The 18,994-nt window shown below is 38.5% G+C and overlaps 2 protein-coding genes across 5 annotated transcripts in view; one reads left to right on the top strand and one right to left on the bottom strand.

Annotated features, from left to right (window-relative positions):
* Positions 1-18,994, bottom strand: part of LOC117423054 (26S proteasome non-ATPase regulatory subunit 1) — a 55,266-nt gene that overhangs the window by 22,513 nt on the left and 13,759 nt on the right. The window lies entirely within an intron of this gene.
* LOC117423055 (5-hydroxytryptamine receptor 2B-like) lies at positions 1,433-15,781 on the top strand. 3 transcript variants are annotated; one of them, XM_034038438.3, is made up of 4 exons: positions 1,433-1,924; positions 3,331-3,798; positions 10,431-10,631; positions 14,613-15,781. In XM_034038438.3, the coding sequence occupies exons 2-4, from the start codon at positions 3,381-3,383 to the stop codon at positions 15,536-15,538; spliced, it is 1,545 nt and encodes a 514-aa protein (XP_033894329.2). In that variant the 5' UTR covers positions 1,433-1,924; positions 3,331-3,380; the 3' UTR covers positions 15,539-15,781. The 3 variants fall into 3 exon arrangements, with proteins under 3 accessions (XP_033894329.2, XP_033894328.2, XP_033894330.1); XM_034038437.3 differs by having other exon boundaries at positions 3,295-3,798; XM_034038439.3 differs by having other exon boundaries at positions 3,054-3,798.

The following is an 18,994-nucleotide window of genomic DNA, read 5'->3' as shown; positions in this document are numbered from 1 at the left end:
ATACACCAAGCATTACAAGTTTTTGTGCACCAAGGGATGTGCGACAAACAATATGCCATTAGATTCCAGATGCAGTGAACTGGGATATTATATATATATTACATATATTTTGTTCTATGGTCACATTAGGTTCTAAAGAATGCTATTCTAAAGAACAGACTACGATTCAGGTGTGTACATTATTTTTTTATTTATTTATTTTTTTTAAATATACATATTTAAAAAAACTAAACAATACTCATTCTTAGAAAAAATGTTCGCCCTATATTGCTTTGAAATAAACCACAACCAGAACACAATCTATAGGACCTGACTGATCTCCACACTGGTAATGAGACTTCAAAGCCTTTAAGCCAGCTGCAGTTCAGCACTCGGTGGTTTCACTGAAAACATTCTGCTGAGCCGAGCCAGCATGCAGTCAGTCGTAGCTGTTGATAAATGGACTAGATAACATTAAGAGGGGCAGGACGAAGTGGAAGCCCAGCCCTAGAAGGGTTAAGTGTGCGGAAGACAGAGACAAGGACCTTGGATAAATCTTCACAGGATACATAACTCTTAACAGTTCCCATTAAGGAAGGAGCAAGATTGCTTGAGGTTTACAAAAAACTCTGTTGTGTCACCTCACATTTGGTGATTTATTTGAATGAGGCGCCAATGAACAGAAGGATAATTAGAGCTTATCAGAGCCTGGAAATGTTCCATGAACGAGCCCTGATATGGAGCAATTTCAGTTGTTTATATTGCTTAAATAAATATAAAAATCGGTTGATTCTTAGAAACAATAGAAGATCAAAGCTTGGCATCATAGAAAAACTTTATATCAGCATAGACCAAACAGATTATCCAACTAAAACACACCAAATCATGAGCCAGAATAGTCTCTACCCAAGAGCTGTCTATATCACAAACAAACAGCAAAATATACATCATAGTCTACAGTACTGGCTGTCTCTTCATAAAGAATTAACAGTATATACCACACTGGACCACCTTACCAAAGCAGGCCTAAGAGACTATATATACCCACTCACATGAGAACAAAGAGATATTAAGTGCAGTCGGTAGTCTAAATCCAATGCCTTTCTAATGGCAGGGGATTAAATTCACTTATCTTCTTCAAAGTAGAGTTGTCAACCACAAAATGACCTAAACTATACACACACACACACACATATACATATATACACTATAATAATATATAACGTGTGAGTGTGGTTTAGCATTGCAGTCTTGGATACCTGTATTGAATTGTGTTGTAATGATCAATAGCTCAGACTGCCCAAGTCAACATGCTGTATTTGGGAAGCAGTTAATTTCCACTGAACGTCCACCCCCACCCCACTTGTTCAAGGAGAGTATGAAGCAGAGAAGGACGTGTATAAACAGCAGGTCTGCTGTGTTGAAGGAAATCACCTCCCAGAACAGCTGGCTTCATTCCAGCTGCAAGACATTCTGTTTTCTCGCAGCCCGTTGGGGAGGAGAGAGAGAGCGCAACGAGCAAGAGTACAGAGAAGCTCAGTCTGTCTGCTGCAAGTTTAAAACCTGAGCCACGCAGCTAAGCTTAGTGCAACCACTGAATGACCCACTGAAAATAGAGAAAAAAAAAAAAAAGGAAGACGGAAAGGGGACACAGAAATAAGCATATATACAAGACACCGGGTCATTTTAAAGAAATGTGAAGAACAGACATAGGAAGAGCCGGGATGTAAAACAAAACAAAAAGTAAATAAAACTCCTAACTTGTCAAGATTCTTGAAAAAGTTTAAGTAGAAAGTCTACTTAAAACTGCTTAACCATAAAAAGACATTGCGATATTCTAAATCGAACAGAGAAGTGGATTGCTTGGTTTGCCCATACTCACTGGATTGATTTCAGCACCGAGGGGAAGAAATGATGCGGCTCTGAACTGGAGTATCGCTTACAGGTAAACATGTTAAAAGAAAATAATATCTAGGAGGAATTTAAAAGAAGTATGAGCGAGTGTAGTAAAGACAACATTCAGAAAGATGCTCGGATTAAATAAATACAAAATCAGGTCTGCTGCTTTCCTGCAATTTATACTTCAGTCACAAAAATAATAAAATGTTCAATACAGTATTTGTACTACATGATCATTTTTTATTATTTCAAACCATCAAAGTAACAGGTAATGTCATTTGCTATGCAAGTCCCTTTTCAGACTGTTAATCTGTATGCCGATGCGACAAGGGTTATTCTTTAAATACTGACCTCATTTAATAGCTCTTTTAAAAGCAGGGACATGGCTTTTTATTTAGTTTAAGTGCTTAATAAATAAAATATATTTTAAAACAGGATCCTAAATTGACAGATTTGTCTCTGAAGCAATGTTACATATTTGACAAAATTGACACTGTCCTTAGGCGGTTGAAAACAGTGAAATTACTGCAAAGAACACCACTTTTCAGACCGCTTCCCAGAATTAGGGATTCATAGCTCTGACTTTTCTGCCTGGTGCAAAGGAACAAGACAAGTGCAGTACAAAATACAAAACACCTTTACCGGTAAATAGGGCAAGCAAATGAAATCCTAAGAATTGAATATTCTGAGCCCACAGCCAGCACACTGTAGCACAAGATTATTAGTTGTGTTGGGATTTTAGACAGATAATCTAATGCCGTAAACCTACAGAGAGCACAAACCTGAACCAGAGAGCCAGGTTAGTTAGCAGCTGTTCAAAAGACAGACTGGTCGAATGATATTAAACCAGGAACTCAGTCATGGGGCCCAATTGCAAGTTTGTTTATTAAATAATAATATTTCTGAGAATTCACTAACTCAGTTATTTCACGACACTTCCAATTACTTTGCTGGTTGTTGGTGGTTGATACACCAGACCTAAATGTCAATAATGAAAATGTTGAACTGTTCACACAGTTACACTGTTTGACTTGGAGATAAAAAGTAACCACACTACACATACAAGGCATCAAATTAAAAAAGACAACAAAATATATATATAAAAAAAAACAACTACAAATTCTAAAAAAGTACTTCCTTAAAGTGTGTTGTTTTTCCTGTACCTTTGTATTTAGGAAAGAAGCCTGGCCTCAAACAAACAAGAGACATTTCCCAGATACGCTATACAGTGGCACTTGAAACAAAAGCAAACCTATTATTTTCACACAACAGATTGCACATTACTAAAGAAATAACATTTCTGGTCTCTTTCTATTTGGAAATACAGCACAGTGACGACTAGGAGATTACAGCTTAATGATGTCGTACAAAACAAGTCATTAAAACCTCAGTAGATTTTTATTCTTAAATCTTTAGTTTTGGTTCTGGCTTGCCCACCCGCCTGCCTTATAGATTGAAACCCAGCAAACTGCAGACCCCCTTGGACCGCGGGCCCTGTGACCATGCTGGCTAAGCCCCAGGATACACCGGGACCAGCGAAGACAGGGAAACACGTGAACAACAAAGACATGTCAGAGCATGGTGGGAGCATCTCTCTGCAGGACAGCCAGATGCAGTGGCCTTTCGTCCTAGCTGCCAATTCCTCCTATGCATCGTCCTTCCAGCCACCAAGGCCGAGTGCACTGGTGGGGGCGCCGGGGGCTGCCCAAGGAGGAGGAGGAGAGGAACTGTGCTGGGCTGCCCTGCTCATCATTGTGTTCATCATCCCCACCCTCGGAGGCAACATACTGGTGATCCTGGCTGTCTCGCTGGAGAGGAAGCTGCAGAACGCCACCAATTACTTCCTGATGTCGCTGGCGGTGGCAGACTTGCTGGTTGGGCTCTTGGTCATGCCCATTGCTCTCACCACTGTGCTCTTCAGTAAGTATGCAACAGGTGCACAAATGTGTGTGTGTGTCTGTGTCTCGTGCATGGATCTTCAGCTGCAAGATCATTAAAATTATAATTTATTTATTTATATTTATTTATTATTTTTATATATATATATATAATATATATATATATATATATATATATATATATATATATATATATATATATATATATATATATATATATATATATATATAAATAAATAAATAAATAAATAAATTATTCAAAGTGAGTTCTCAGTTTATTTATTATAAGAAATTGAACAGAGAACTGGGTAAGCAGACGGTACAAGATAACCAAACACAGCCTACATGGCGGAAAGACAAAGACAGTTTTGTTTTATTTGGTGCGCAGCCCAGATGATCAATACGAGCGAGCAGACAAAAGATGAACCGCTAGTTACAGCGAAAGGAAGTGTAGACTAAACGTCTGGTAGCCGAGGGGAGTCAGCCATGTCGATAAAAGAAACACCCGACTGTATTAACACCACAATAAAATAGGGAGATCATTACGTTTAATAAAATTATTTTCAGTAGTTTACATCAATATCTGAATTAGTTGCAATGTAAGTGGATCAATATTGGCTTTTTCAGTCCCATGCATAAATAATTACTTTTTTTTTTTTTTTTTTTTTATAAAACTTTATAGTTTTTCAATAAAAAAATTGAATGTTGCCTAAATCCTTATTTCCAGATATTTTGAATAAAAAGTCAATGCAATTCCAAATTCTCATAATTAAAACCCTATTTAATGCACAAGGTAAGCCTTGTGTAGAACCTTTTTCTTTGAGCAAGAAAAACCTTTGACAGGTTTTGATCTTGAACATCTGCAAAGCAGAAGGAACTCTGGCTAAACAAAAAAAAAAAACATGCTCACAATGCTCCTAAAGTACATTCTAGGAAGCCAGGGTCTGCCCCTCCGAATGCAAGCCTGTGTACTTCTGGCTCCAAGATGGGCAAGCCACCCAACACCACCCTACACCCAAGGGACGTGGTCCTGCTAATGCAGAGAGTGTCAGCATTAGCAGTGCTGCTGGCTGGATGATCACATGCTAGTTTCTGTTAACCTAGAAAACTGCAAGGCATCCCCGTCTATAAACGTTTCAGCTGAAGTACCCCAGCAAGGGAGCGTTTTATTTGGGAAGGCCTTGCAAGAAATGTTGTAACAACCTCCCCAAATTAGAAAACTGTCAGACCAAAAAAAAAACCCTACTTTAGGAGGGAAAGTTTAAATTCATCAAATTCAAGTGTATTGTAACAGACATACAAACGACATAGAACCCTCAAACACAGACGAATACTGACACTGCAGCAAACCAACCAACAATAACCAGAGAAACACGTATATACCCAAAAGTAATCGTCACTGTTGTTTCCCCAACCACTTATAATTTATTTTGAGCAGAACAGTTAATAACTTAAGTTCAGTTCAGTCTCTGCACTGTGTAAAAAAGAAAAAAAAACCACAAACAATTTTCTTGGAAGAAAAAAAAAATGTAGAACCGTCATAGACTGGTCTTACCACTCCCTGGAAAATTTAGAACTAAAATGAGATGAACAGTCATAGACCGGTCTCACCACTCCCTGGAAGGAGTTGCCAGCAGAACGTCGGTTTTCAAAGAGAAAGAAAAATAAATAAATAAATGAATCATATATTTATATTATATATATATATATATATATATATATATATATATATATACAGTGCCTTGCGAAAGTATTCGGCCCCCTTGAACTTTGCGACCTTTTGCCACATTTCAGGCTTCAAACATAAAGATATGAAACTGTAATTTTTTGTGAAGAATCAACAACAAGTGGGACACAATCATGAAGTGGAACGAAATTTATTGGATATTTCAAACTTTTTTAACAAATAAAAAACTGAAAAATTGGGCGTGCAAAATTATTCAGCCCCTTTACTTTCAGTGCAGCAAACTCTCTCCAGAAGTTCAGTGAGGATCTCTGAATGATCCAATGTTGACCTAAATGACTAATGATGATAAATAGAATCCACCTGTGTGTAATCAAGTCTCCGTATAAATGCACCTGCACTGTGATAGTCTCAGAGGTCCGTTTAAAGCGCAGAGAGCATCATGAAGAACAAGGAACACACCAGGCAGGTCCGAGATACTGTTGTGGAGAAGTTTAAAGCCGGATTTGGATACAAAAAGATTTCCCAAGCTTTAAACATCCCAAGGAGCACTGTGCAAGCGATAATATTGAAATGGAAGGAGTATCAGACCACTGCAAATCTACCAAGACCTGGCCGTCCCTCTAAACTTTCAGCTCATACAAGGAGAAGACTGATCAGAGATGCAGCCAAGAGGCCCATGATCACTCTGGATGAACTGCAGAGATCTACAGCTGAGGTGGGAGACTCTGTCCATAGGACAACAATCAGTCGTATACTGCACAAATCTGGCCTTTATGGAAGAGTGGCAAGAAGAAAGCCATTTCTTAAAGATATCCATAAAAAGTGTCGTTTACAGTTTGCCACAAGCCACCTGGGAGACACACCAAACATGTGGAAGAAGGTGCTCTGGTCAGATGAAACCAAAATCGAACTTTTTGGCAACAATGCAAAACGTTATGTTTGGCGTAAAAGCAACACAGCTCATCACCCTGAACACACCATCCCCACTGTCAAACATGGTGGTGGCAGCATCATGGTTTGGGCCTGCTTTTCTTCAGCAGGGACAGGGAAGATGGTTAAAATTGATGGGAAGATGGATGGAGCCAAATACAGGACCATTCTGGAAGAAAACCTGATGGAGTCTGCAAAAGACCTGAGACTGGGACGGAGATTTGTCTTCCAACAAGACAATGATCCAAAACATAAAGCAAAATCTACAATGGAATGGTTCACAAATAAACATATCCAGGTGTTAGAATGGCCAAGTCAAAGTCCAGACCTGAATCCAATCGAGAATCTGTGGAAAGAACTGAAAACTGCTGTTCACAAATGCTCTCCATCCAACCTCACTGAGCTCGAGCTGTTTTGCAAGGAGGAATGGGCAAAAATTTCAGTCTCTCGATGTGCAAAACTGATAGAGACATACCCCAAGCGACTTACAGCTGTAATCGCAGCAAAAGGTGGCGCTACAAAGTATTAACTTAAGGGGGCTGAATAATTTTGCACGCCCAATTTTTCAGTTTTTTATTTGTTAAAAAAGTTTGAAATATCCAATAAATTTCGTTCCACTTCATGATTGTGTCCCACTTGTTGTTGATTCTTCACAAAAAATTACAGTTTCATATCTTTATGTTTGAAGCCTGAAATGTGGCAAAAGGTCGCAAAGTTCAAGGGGGCCGAATACTTTCGCAAGGCACTGTATATATATATATACACACACACACACACACATTATATATATATATAAAGTAAAAAACACTCCAAAAACAAAAAAAGTCCAAAAATAGTCTTGTGATACAGTAAAAAAATAATGTATATATTATATATATATATATATATATATATATATATATATATATATATATATATATATATATAGATATATATAGAGAGAGAGAGAGAGAGAGAGAGAGAGAGAGAGAGAGAGAGAGAGAGAGAGAGAGAGAGAGAGAGAGAGAGAGAGAGAGAGAGAGAGAGAGAGAGAGAGAGAGAGAGAGAGAGGAAAAATAACAATAAACATGGTCAAAAGACTCTTTAAATGAACTTAATTTACTTTAGAAAGTTAAAATATTTAACCTTTACTTTTTGTTGGCGATTTAGAGAAGCTAGTCTCAAAAACCCAGAGAACCTTCTCAGCCTTACCAAACAAAGGGATTTTATTTCACCCTAACCCTAACCCTGCTCTCATCAAATTAAACAGGTGTCTGAAACAATTAGGAACACACACACACACACACACACACACACACACACACACACAGACACACACACACACACGTAGTGAAACCAAGCTCATTAAGCAATTTAGAACATACCCGACTTCAATTAACTTTGCTGGGCTACTAGAAAGCCTATATGAAAGTCTGCAACCATTGCCAACTTATTCTGACAATAACATTATTTATGTAACAGGGTTACAGCGTTAGTGACTGGTCTGTGAAAACACTGCTGCTGAACTGCCCTTGTAACCCTTATATATCAAACAGAGACACTGCAGACCCTTGGAGATACAGATAGATAGAGATAGATAGATAGAATTGGTGGTAGATTTAGCACTTTAGTAATGAAATGGGAACTGTAGCCCTTTTGCAACCAGCATTTACAATACTGATGCAGCTATTCACTAATTTATTCTGGTAACCTGCTTTCACATCTGGAGGTCTCGCTCAGCTTTTTATGACCTACCAAAAAAATAAAAAGAGGTTTCATATAATGGAGCTACTTGTTTCTGGAACAGTGATTTGTATTCATTTTTCCAACCCAAGCAGAATAAATGAAGAGAGAGTATGCGTTCAGGTTAGTTTCAAACCCTTTGTGTCTGCCCTCCGGAGAAAGACAAGTTTCTCGGTCACTGCACACACAATTTTTTTATTTTTTTATTTTTTTTAAAAGAAGACTGTCAGGATCCTCCAGATGCCAGAGTCACACAAACATTTTCAACTGAGGCTATATTATAAAATCTGGCAAGGATGTTTGGGAAAAAAAAAAAAAATGTATACAGGATTAAAACAAGTAAAATGCAGCGCACTTTTAATGATTTATCAAGTGGCTTTTTCGTAATTGCAAACTGCTTTTAATGTACATGAAGGGCTTCCTGTAAACAAAATGCTACCATCTCAAAAAACAAACAAACAAAAAAAACTTTACAGTATAAATAAACACAGCAGGGATAATTGCATTCACATGGGTTCCTGTCTTAGTTTCTTCAAATATTGGTGTGTCGGAAGCCATCTACAATTCCATATTTCAGTCATTTTATTTGTATTGGTTGCTAAACACTATTCACATCATTAAAAAAAAAAAAAAAAAGCACAGTGTTCCTAATTTAAAAGATAGAAAATGGCAGGTAATGTTCGCATCCACAATACTATTATATCTTTGTCTGTAATTACGATCCACATTATTAATTTAAATAAATTAATTGTTCTAAAAGCAGAATAAAAATAAGATGGATTCTGACAAATCTTTAACTTGTTTTATTCTCCTTTGTAAAATGTATTTGTTTACGACTGATAATAATAATAATAATAATGATAATAATAATAATAATAATAATAATAATAGGGAACTTTTATGCTGTACAACAGAAATAAAATGAAACACAGAGGCTTCCTATTCTTAAGCTGAAAAGGAGACTACAATGCATTAAGGCAGTTATCTTGTGTAATATAAAATGAAGCCTCAAATGTACAGAATTCTAAAAGATCAGATAGGGACTGAGAATGTATTTGTGATCAGATAAGACAAACTCAGCTGCCAACCACAAACGTAGCGTTGATGAAAATAGCTGGCTCAGATCACTGCCGTCGAATTCCGAGAAGCTTATCTCTTAAAAAATCGTCTCATTAAAAAAATGTATTTATATTTCAAATCATACATTTACATGTCCAATTCGTTGTCCTGTTGAAGCCTGTCATGCAGCTGTTTCTGTTGGGGTTTGCATTCGGAAAAACAAAGTTTCACCAGACACAGCTAAATACAAAAACAAAATTACTTCTCGGGTAATGTCTTCAAACATATTACATAAACACAGGGGTTCAGATGAAAACTATTACATGTGACCCAAGCTACCAATGGCACCTTTCCTAGATCAGCTCACCACTGCACGTTAAGCAAAAAACAGCAAATACACCAATTAAAACAGATTTAAATCGGATATAGATATAGGCTCAAACATGTTTCAGTTTTGATGATTTTTTAAAAGCGTTTCAGGTTTTGCTTCGGTTCACTATTTGTGCACTGCAGGGCAATGCATTGTGTACGGATCGAGGTCTACTGGGTGAAGTAAATTGCTTTCTTTCAGTGGCTTTTCTTTATCAATGTTTCTAACTATATAGACCCATTTATTAATCTGCCTCCCACTAAAGCAGTGTGCCCTTCCACAAGGTGACTGTAGAGCTCCATTAGCAAACATCAGTTAGTAACTTAGTATCAAACCATTTCGGTTTTCTTGCACAGAATTAAGTTTGGTTTTGGTTTTCGTCGATAAAGAAAATGTTTTACCATCAAACTTAACAAAATTTCCAGTGTACACTCTTGCCTGATTACTTAATAAATGGCACTTGCAAGAAAGAACCCAGTAAAAAAAAAAAAAGCGCTCGGATCATTACATTAGGAGGTCAAGTGTGCCAACTACTGAGCCAGCAGCCAACGAGGCTCCAGGGAAAACACTGAACAGTGACAAAAAGTATGCAAATACACCACCTAAAAAGCATCTTAACAATGCAGCTGCCTAAATCCCTGGCTAGTGAGACTAATCTACCCACAAAGTGTACAAGTGCAACAACCCTCAACTGCAAGAGACTTCATATTATAACAATTTTACTTCATATGTTTCTGGGAAGATCACAGGTTTATCTAAACTCACATTGTATTTACTTGATAAACAAGTAAGCTGAAAACATCAGACACTTGATTGCAGTGCCTGGCATATTCCTAAGAACTGGTCAAGTGACAGCTTCCTCTCGATCTTGTGCTCTGGTTTTCAGACTCCGAGTGGCCTCTGCCCACCTCACTCTGCCCTATCTGGATATTCCTGGACGTTCTCTTCTCCACAGCCTCAATCATGCATCTCTGTGCAATCTCCCTGGATCGCTACATCGCCATCAAGAAGCCCATTCAGCACAGCCAGTTCAAATCAAGAGCTAAAGCCATGGGCAAGATAGCCGTGGTGTGGCTGATTTCTATAGGTAAGAGGTCTGATCCATTTAGCATATGCATGCATCTGTACCAAGGCAAAATAATATTGCTTAAACACTGTAAAGAGATGTAGCCACTCAACTCCATTTTCGTAATGCAATAATCCAATGAAAGCCACTACCACCATACATACAAAACTGTTTAAAAGCTGTATTCTGTTAACTTCCAACTTTTACTCAAAAGCAAAGCAGTGTCAAGCTTTTACAAGAGTATGATCTGGAGTGTGTAAAACAAGTCTGCTAATTTGTATACGAGATCATTGCGGTGTTGGCACGAACATGAGGAACACTTGCTTAACTAATTGCTTTGAGGCATTGAACTTGCAGGCAATCCTTTTCCTATTTTGTCTATTTGAACACGCTAGCATGTGTTCATTAAAAATGGAAAAAAAGAGTAGCAGGTCACTTCGACCAAATTAGTGAAGTCGATCACTCTGAAACAGAACAGAGACGTCTTCTGCTAGGTTTTACTTTCTGTTTTCCAAGGACGTTCTACATTTCCCACAGCCAGGCTAAAAAGGTAAATACCCTGCTCTGAAAACACAACAGGAAACTGCCGATATAGTCTGAAATTATTATTTTTTTAAAAAAGCACCTTGTAAAAATGCCTGGCAATTTCATGATCTACATGACCTTTGCAGACCTGCATTTGACCCGTTAGGGTTTGTTTTCTCAGAAAAAGACAAATAATGTCTGAATGCAAGCAGGGTGGATTGGTGGATTTGCAATATTTAGACAGAGATCTCATTTGAGTTGATTTAGGGAAAGGTTCTTAATCAGAGCTAGGAAAGGAATTGGGGCAAAGTGAAGGGGGTCAAATCCCCTGCTCTTGTGTAATCAGCAGCAAGCTGTCATTTTTATTATCAATCCCAGTCAGCTATGCAGGCAGGGCAGTGCTTTATGATCAATCCCAGTCAGCTATGCAGGCAGGGCAGTGCTTTATGATCAATCCCACTCAGCTATGGAGGCAGGGCAGTGCTTTTGCATCATTATAGCCACACTCAATAGGAAAGATAACTAGCTAGTGGCCTGTCTGGGCTAGTAGTGGTTAAGCGCCAGCTTTATGGGATGACATTTAAAGCTTTTGCACAATTGTTGTTGTTTTTTTTTCTACAATAACAAATAACCTTGTTGAATTTACAAAATAAAATATGAAGGAATACAATACTTCCGTGCCTTCATAGGATCTGCCGAAGTTTTGCAACATGTCACATTCTAAAATATTGTTTGCATTGAGTGGCAAACTGGCTCTGGGCTTTCAATATGAAATAATGTTGGTTTTAAAACATAACATTTCAGCACTGTATTCATTTTTGATTGTACTTGGCTGGAATCAGTGCATTAATGATCATGCATCTTTCCACATGTCAAAGCAGAGCATACAGTGAACTCCCCACCCTTGCAATCATTTTCTACGAAAGTACAAACTTAGCTTTCTTCTGGACAGCTATCCACAGAATATTTATTTAACACTTGCATCTTGGCAGTCATCCCACAGACCTAGACCTAACCCAGTCCTATATAGTACACCACACCTACTGTCTTGTTAGTTTGGTTGGTCAGATATTCTATAAACCATTCATACACATTAAGCTGTTATCTGAAAGCATGTTCACAGCTGCTCACTGGAAGATTTTGGCAACTGGTCCTATTGTACCATTCTTGACTTGGAGCTTTTCAAGAAAGTTCCTTAACAGGTCTCCGTTTAAAACAAATGCATTTTTGACCTAATTTGGTAACCATCATTTATTACATTTATTTATTTATTTATTTATTTTAATTACTGCATGAGACAAGAGAAACTAGGTGCTAGGTATACCGGTTTTAAATAATGGCAAATGGTAATTTGCTTCCACACATTGAAATAGGGAATATTTACCATAAGGCCATAGAAAGAAGAATGCAGTTATAGGACCGTTAAAGTTAAATGCAACTCTGTATTTACAGAGCAATGAAAAAAGTTACAGCTAGCTCAACAGTGCAATTAAAAAAAAACACAGGGCCTCTTTCGGGAAAATTTGAGCAATATATAGCAGCCAGTTAAAACGTATTATGTGCATGTACAGTATAATATGCTATAGGGAAATGAATAATGCAAATATGTTGTCCGTACACACACACACACACACAATCCTCAAACTTAACCCAGGGGTCCGGGTTGGGGCTCAGTCCTCATTGGCCTCATTCGTTAATACAGGAAGTACAGCAGTTGTGATATCATGTTGCTTAACACGCTTGGGAACCATTTAGAGAGGGGCACAGAACTGGGATATGCAAGTCAGTAAATTGAACACAGAACTCGGGAATACTGGAATCTTGCAGAAGGCAAACTTACTTGACAGCACAGTACATCTGGGATTAAGTAACTTTTAATTCTGGGTTCTCTACACAGTTGGTGTACGTGGCCAGTACTAAAGGATCATGTTTATGTTAGTCAAGAAATTGCTTTCAGTTCTCTATATAATTGTATATCCTTTTATGAATCCTCCAACAAAAGGATACGTATTGTGTGTAAAGAAAGCATTCCATCTAAACCACTGGCCCATGGTTCATTGAGCGACATTCCCATTACCTAAACATCACAACGTTTAGACAGGGATCAAATAAATCACTGTGCCTCCACATCTGTTTCACAAGACAGAGACACGCATCGCACATGCTGGACAACAGACCACGTTACACTGATTAAAACAGGACTCCAGTAGTATAAAATAAATCTAAATTATCTAATCAAGATGCATGTTTGTTTCACCACCAAACCTGTAACCCTGCAGCTACCAAGTCTTAACTACGTAATGCAAGATCGGCAGAAAAATGACTCATTCTTAAACAAAGGCAAAATAACAACAAAAAAAAAGCTATATATTCAAAACTTAAACTCTTTACCTGTACCTACTTCATGAATCATTTGGGAAAGCATACTTCATTTCTGACTGACCACTGAACCCTTTTTATTGTAAGAATTACTGAGGTCAGAAGAAATTCTGTTAAACATATTACTAGCATCTAGGGATATAAATACATGTATTAAAAGAAAAAAAAACAGTATAGGTTTTATAAATGGAACAGACTATTATATTGGACTGGGCTGCCCGAACATTAATATTAGAAGTTGGCTACAGCTTCTTGGCGGAGCTTCACAGGACTCACAGGATAACATCACTATGTTTGTTGCACCTCAGCCCTGAACTCACTACCAGGGAAGAGTTTCTACCAATATAACCATCTACAGTCCCGTCTGACCTCAGCAATTCACTTTATTTAAGATGTGTTAAGACAGATATCACTGACTAGAATACGCAAGACAATTAACTTTAAAATGGCTTTCTCGGACGATGCAAATGAGATGCTGAAACTCAAGTAAGTAAGTAAATAAATAAATAAATAAAGTAAAATAAAGGAACCCAACATTTTATGAAGCCGATAGCTGAAACAAAATGATCAGGCACTCATGATGTTCTTTCTATTTTAGTAACAAAACAAGTTTCTTTATTGTGTATTTAAGAGTCCGTTTTGCAGTATAACACAAACATTTTAATTTCCCCCTCTCATTTACCAGTCCCCTGGCACGCCACTTTGGTGCCTGCAAATGAACTGCAGACTTTTTACATGCCTCTAAATCACACGAAGGTTGGTTACTGGATGAATTTAAAAACACCCACTCTCTACACAAGTAGAAATAGTGCATTGAGAAGTTAATATAAAAAATGAATTCTAAATCTTAATACAAAAATCGAATTAAGAAAGTACCTTAAACTAAGTAGGCAATTATGCTAATTACATTTTCTAATTAAAAGTAAGAAAAAGTCATATCCTTCTTTGCCAATTAATTAACTAACAAATCACTAATTAAGAAGGAAGAATAGTGCAACCCATTCTCACAATACCAATACAGCACTTTCAGCAATGCAGAACCAAGACACAGGCAAGTCACATACTAAGCAAGTGAAACTGTCCTCTCTTCTCTTCCAGGAATTGCCATTCCCATTCCAATCAAAGGCCTTCAAGACGAATCCAACACCTTCAAAAATAAGACATGTCTGCTGAACAGCGATCGGTTCTGGGGGTTCATTATCTTCGGCTCTACAGCAGCTTTCTTTGTCCCGCTGGCCATCATGATGGTCATCTACCTGCTGACCATCCAGGTTCTGCGGAAAAAGGCCTACCTGCTCAGATTCAAGACGCACCAGCGCTTCACTTGGTCAACTGTGTCCACCATCTTCCAAAGGGAGCTGCCACCATCAGGGTCCTCACCAGAGCAGGTGGCCATGCTTGACAGCTCCAGGAAAGAGAATGTCCAACCCAATGTCCGCGTCAATAACAACCACATCACCAGGGAAGAGATACCTATCAGGAGGATGTCAGCCATGGGCAAGAAGTCCATGCAGAACATCAGCAATGAGCAGCGGGCTTCCAAAGTCTTGGGTATTGTCTTCTTCCTCTTTGTAGTCATGTGGTGCCCATTCTTTATCACCAACGTAGCCTCTGTGTTTTGCGAGACCTGCAGTCAGGAGATTTTAGGCAGGCTAATGGACATCTTTGTCTGGGTAGGGTATGTTGCCTCTGGCATCAACCCTCTTGTCTACACACTCTTCAATAAGACATTTCGGAAGGCTTTCAGCCGATACATCACTTGCGACTATGGTGGGTCTACGCCACCCAAGGTGCATCGCAAGACATTAACTAGGATCTCCTTTCGCTCATCCATGGCAGAGAACTCCAAGCTCTTTATGAAGCATGGTATGAGGAATGGTATTAGTCCAGTGCCCTACCAAAGTCCATTGCGCCTAAGGCCTGCACCAACATGCATCCAGTCTTCCACCACTATCCTGCTGGACACCTTATTCCTCACCGAGAACGAGGGAGGCAAGCAAGAGGAGCAGGTCAGCTACGTGTAGCCGATTGTTAGTGCCACTGCTATACATTTGTGTTAGGCTTTCCTGAAGAAGAGGCAACTCCCAGGCAAAAAGACATTGGTACAGCCAGGATTTCTGCTGGTTATGGCACTGCGCCAGCCAAATGAGCTCTAGATGGTCACCCATGAGCTAAAAAAGAAAGGCAGGACCTACTAATATTCCACTGTAAGGAGCAGATTTTAGGCTCTCCGACTATTTAAAAAAAAAACAAAAAAAAACTAAAAATCGGGACAATTGCCTTAATAAAAGCTCCTGTTACATTTCCTACAGACAGTACTACCTTACCAAAAATATAGGAAAATTATTGAAAATGACAGATTCTTATCCCAGAAAGGACAGGGAGACTGATATTGGACTTTTTTTTTGTTTTAGAAGCCAACAGCCTGTTTAATTCTTGGTAGAGAAACAAAATATGCTTGTGCTTTTTTTTTTTCACAGGAGATACAGCACTTAACATCACTACCAATCAGGTGGAGAAGTAATCCTGATCTATTCAATTCCTGCGTTGCCATGGACCTATAATCTCCGTCAGCACAGAGGGGAAACACTTCTTTCCTTTTTCTTGTAGTCTGGATTCTGAATTAATGGAAATAAAAGGATCCAGGATCATAAGGGATATATTTTCACTAATGCCTGAAAACTCTACTTGAGAAACAGGAGGAGTTCAAAACAGACATCCCTCGCTAGTGTTTTTTCATTTTTGTATTCTTTCAAAGGAGGCTGCCAAAATAAAGATAACTAACAAAATATCTGTCTCTCTGTCCCATGGGATTTTGGTATACTGAAATTCTTTAACTTGGTTTATTTTTGTTTTAGCAAGGACAATGGAGTCTTCATGAACAACGAAGCCTGTATGACGACGCTCATTCTGTGTATAGAATGTACGGATTCACAATCACACATAAAGCTGTGCTTGTTTTAAAACATGATAGAGTCTGTTTCTTTTCTCCCTCCCATGCCAGAAGACATAAACAGTGTTCATGAGGTCTACTCTTGAGCCAAGTTAGCAGGGGTTTATGATGATAGCTGTTTAATATCTATAGCAGAAAAAGAATAATCAATTAGGCACGTTGTCAAGATTAGCCTCTGGTTTACACATGCCATAACTGCCTGTGGAATGATGTAGGAAAGCACATCAACATTTTTGAGTCAATGATTCCTTCAGCACTCCTTTGTACAAACATTTGACAAGACACTTCCTACAAGATGAAGTAACGACATTCTTGACTACAATCACAGTCTGTGTCCCCACTCTCAAAAGAAGTTCTGGAAGCAACTGTTGCAATGCAGGAGTTTATTGTAATTTCTCTGCAACATTGGGCATTAATTAAATGTGTATAAATCTGCTGAATGCCAGGCACCACAATGAATAATACAGTAAGTTTTAAAGGGGATGCTTCAATTAATGTGACAGATTTGCCAGTTAGTGCCATCTACATAGATGACATTAATAGATGTCTGCTCTCCCTGGAAAACTCCAAGGTCAATTGCAGCGTGCTACTTATTTAGACCATTATCTTGGTACTAAATTGGGGTTTGGTTTAACCCGTTAAACCATTAAATTTGGTCTAAATTAAACGTACCAAACACTTAAACCAATTAATTGGTTTAGCAGCACCCATTTAGTGGTTTATTTTAGACCCGTTTTAAACCCACTCTAGACTAATGCTGCTAAGTAACCTTTCCTTGCGAATTCATCTACAGTCAGTAGATGTAACATTGAATATGCTTTTATGAAACTTTGTGGTCTAAATTAAGACTCATTTTGAGGTTTAAACCTCATTTAAGCTGCAATTGACCAAGTGTTTAGGTTTGTGGGTCATCAAAGCAGCAAGTTATAAGCAAATAAGTTATAAGCAAATAAGAGTTAAGCAAATGCTGAGGGGTAGACGCCCAGAGTTTAAACCCGGGAAAGTTTCGAAATTCTTGGAGCTAAGGATTTACTCTAAACACAGGGATGATTTACAACAGGTTTATCTTACAACTAAATATCGCAGAGCCTTTTTTGGATGAAAAAATAAAAAGGCCCTCAGTTCCTCTGCTTAGTCCGCTGCACTGTTTAATATTGCTGTACATGTGACGGGTACATTTAGATATAGTACTGGTCTTTATAAACAGATAAAGGAGGAAAGTATGAGGACTCGAAAGCTAATCAGAAGCGCACTGTTTCTGCATTGCACAACCTTCTCGTGCTCACAGTGAACTGAGGTTGGCTCTGTAGATAATGCTTGCGAGCTCAGTGGACCTTCACTTCCATGTGTCTCTTCAGGAGAATGATTTGTATTTCCTTGTGTGGTCCCTCCACGGCAACAGGACCAGACATACAATACAGTGCTGGATTCCACCTTCTGTTACAGTCTACGCCCACAAGACATTATTTTCAAAGTGAAGTTGCCTGAAGTGACCAGCATGTAAGTGCAATAAAGACTTTCTTCAATATAAATATTATTTCTCATGCCTCCGGATGCCATATGTATTTGAACGAAATTGTTATGTGCATGCATTCAAACTGTAAAAGCATGTGTTGATAATATATTGTGCCAATCATTTTAATGAACTGAGCCACCCTGCATGAAAGTGAGATTGTAATCGTTTCCCTTATGGAACCCATATGGCCCATTGGGGTGACTTTTAATAAGGTAATAAAGCAAGCAATTCCAGGACGCTTTAGCAGATCTACAGTATACAGAAGTTGTTCCCTTTCACCTTTCAATCATTCATGCTGCAAAAGCAAAACTATACAAACACACAATTACACTAGATTGTAAATGTACAGTAAGACAGTCACCCCCCGCCCTCGACACACACATGGGACAAGCTCCCCAAATGGTGAATACAGAACTGAGCAGGATGCCAAAAAAGGCAACAATTGGCCAAGCACTCCAGGGACAGCACAATTCCAACAGTCCTTGCATTCCTTCCAGCTCTCTCACGACTGCAGCAGACCGCTCAATCTCAAACACCTACACCAATATGAAATACTGCACACTCAACCTCTGTATAGTACAGACTACTGGGTGATCAGCTTCAGCAAAGATCAACTGAAATTGTATTTGTAACGGCTGGTAAGTACGCCTCAGTCAACTCCAGCTGCTGAACTGGTAATTAATCGAGTAGACCTCAGAAAGACAATTATTAACTCTCATGCACCAAATCTATAGTGTTCAATCTGTAACCGAACATTTACATGTGACCAACAGCCAGAAACAAGAAGCATATCACCAAACAGACATGCATTAAAAACACAGTTACTGTACAGCCTTCACACATAGTCTTACTCTCCTACCAAGCACAAGTTATTCGGAGCAAAAAGGTAGGACTCCACCCATATAACTTAACAAGCATGTCACGTCAAACAGAGGTTTACAAGAAGATGTCAAGCTAAAAATGGCCATCCTAGTTCTATGTAGAGTAGTTTATACAATTCTTCACTTTACT

This window comes from Acipenser ruthenus, chromosome 17 (genome assembly GCF_902713425.1).
Source record: "Acipenser ruthenus chromosome 17, fAciRut3.2 maternal haplotype, whole genome shotgun sequence".
NCBI lineage: Eukaryota > Metazoa > Chordata > Actinopteri > Acipenseriformes > Acipenseridae > Acipenser > Acipenser ruthenus.
Note: the sequence above shows the minus strand (reverse complement) of the source record. Positions and strands in the feature narration are given on the sequence as shown.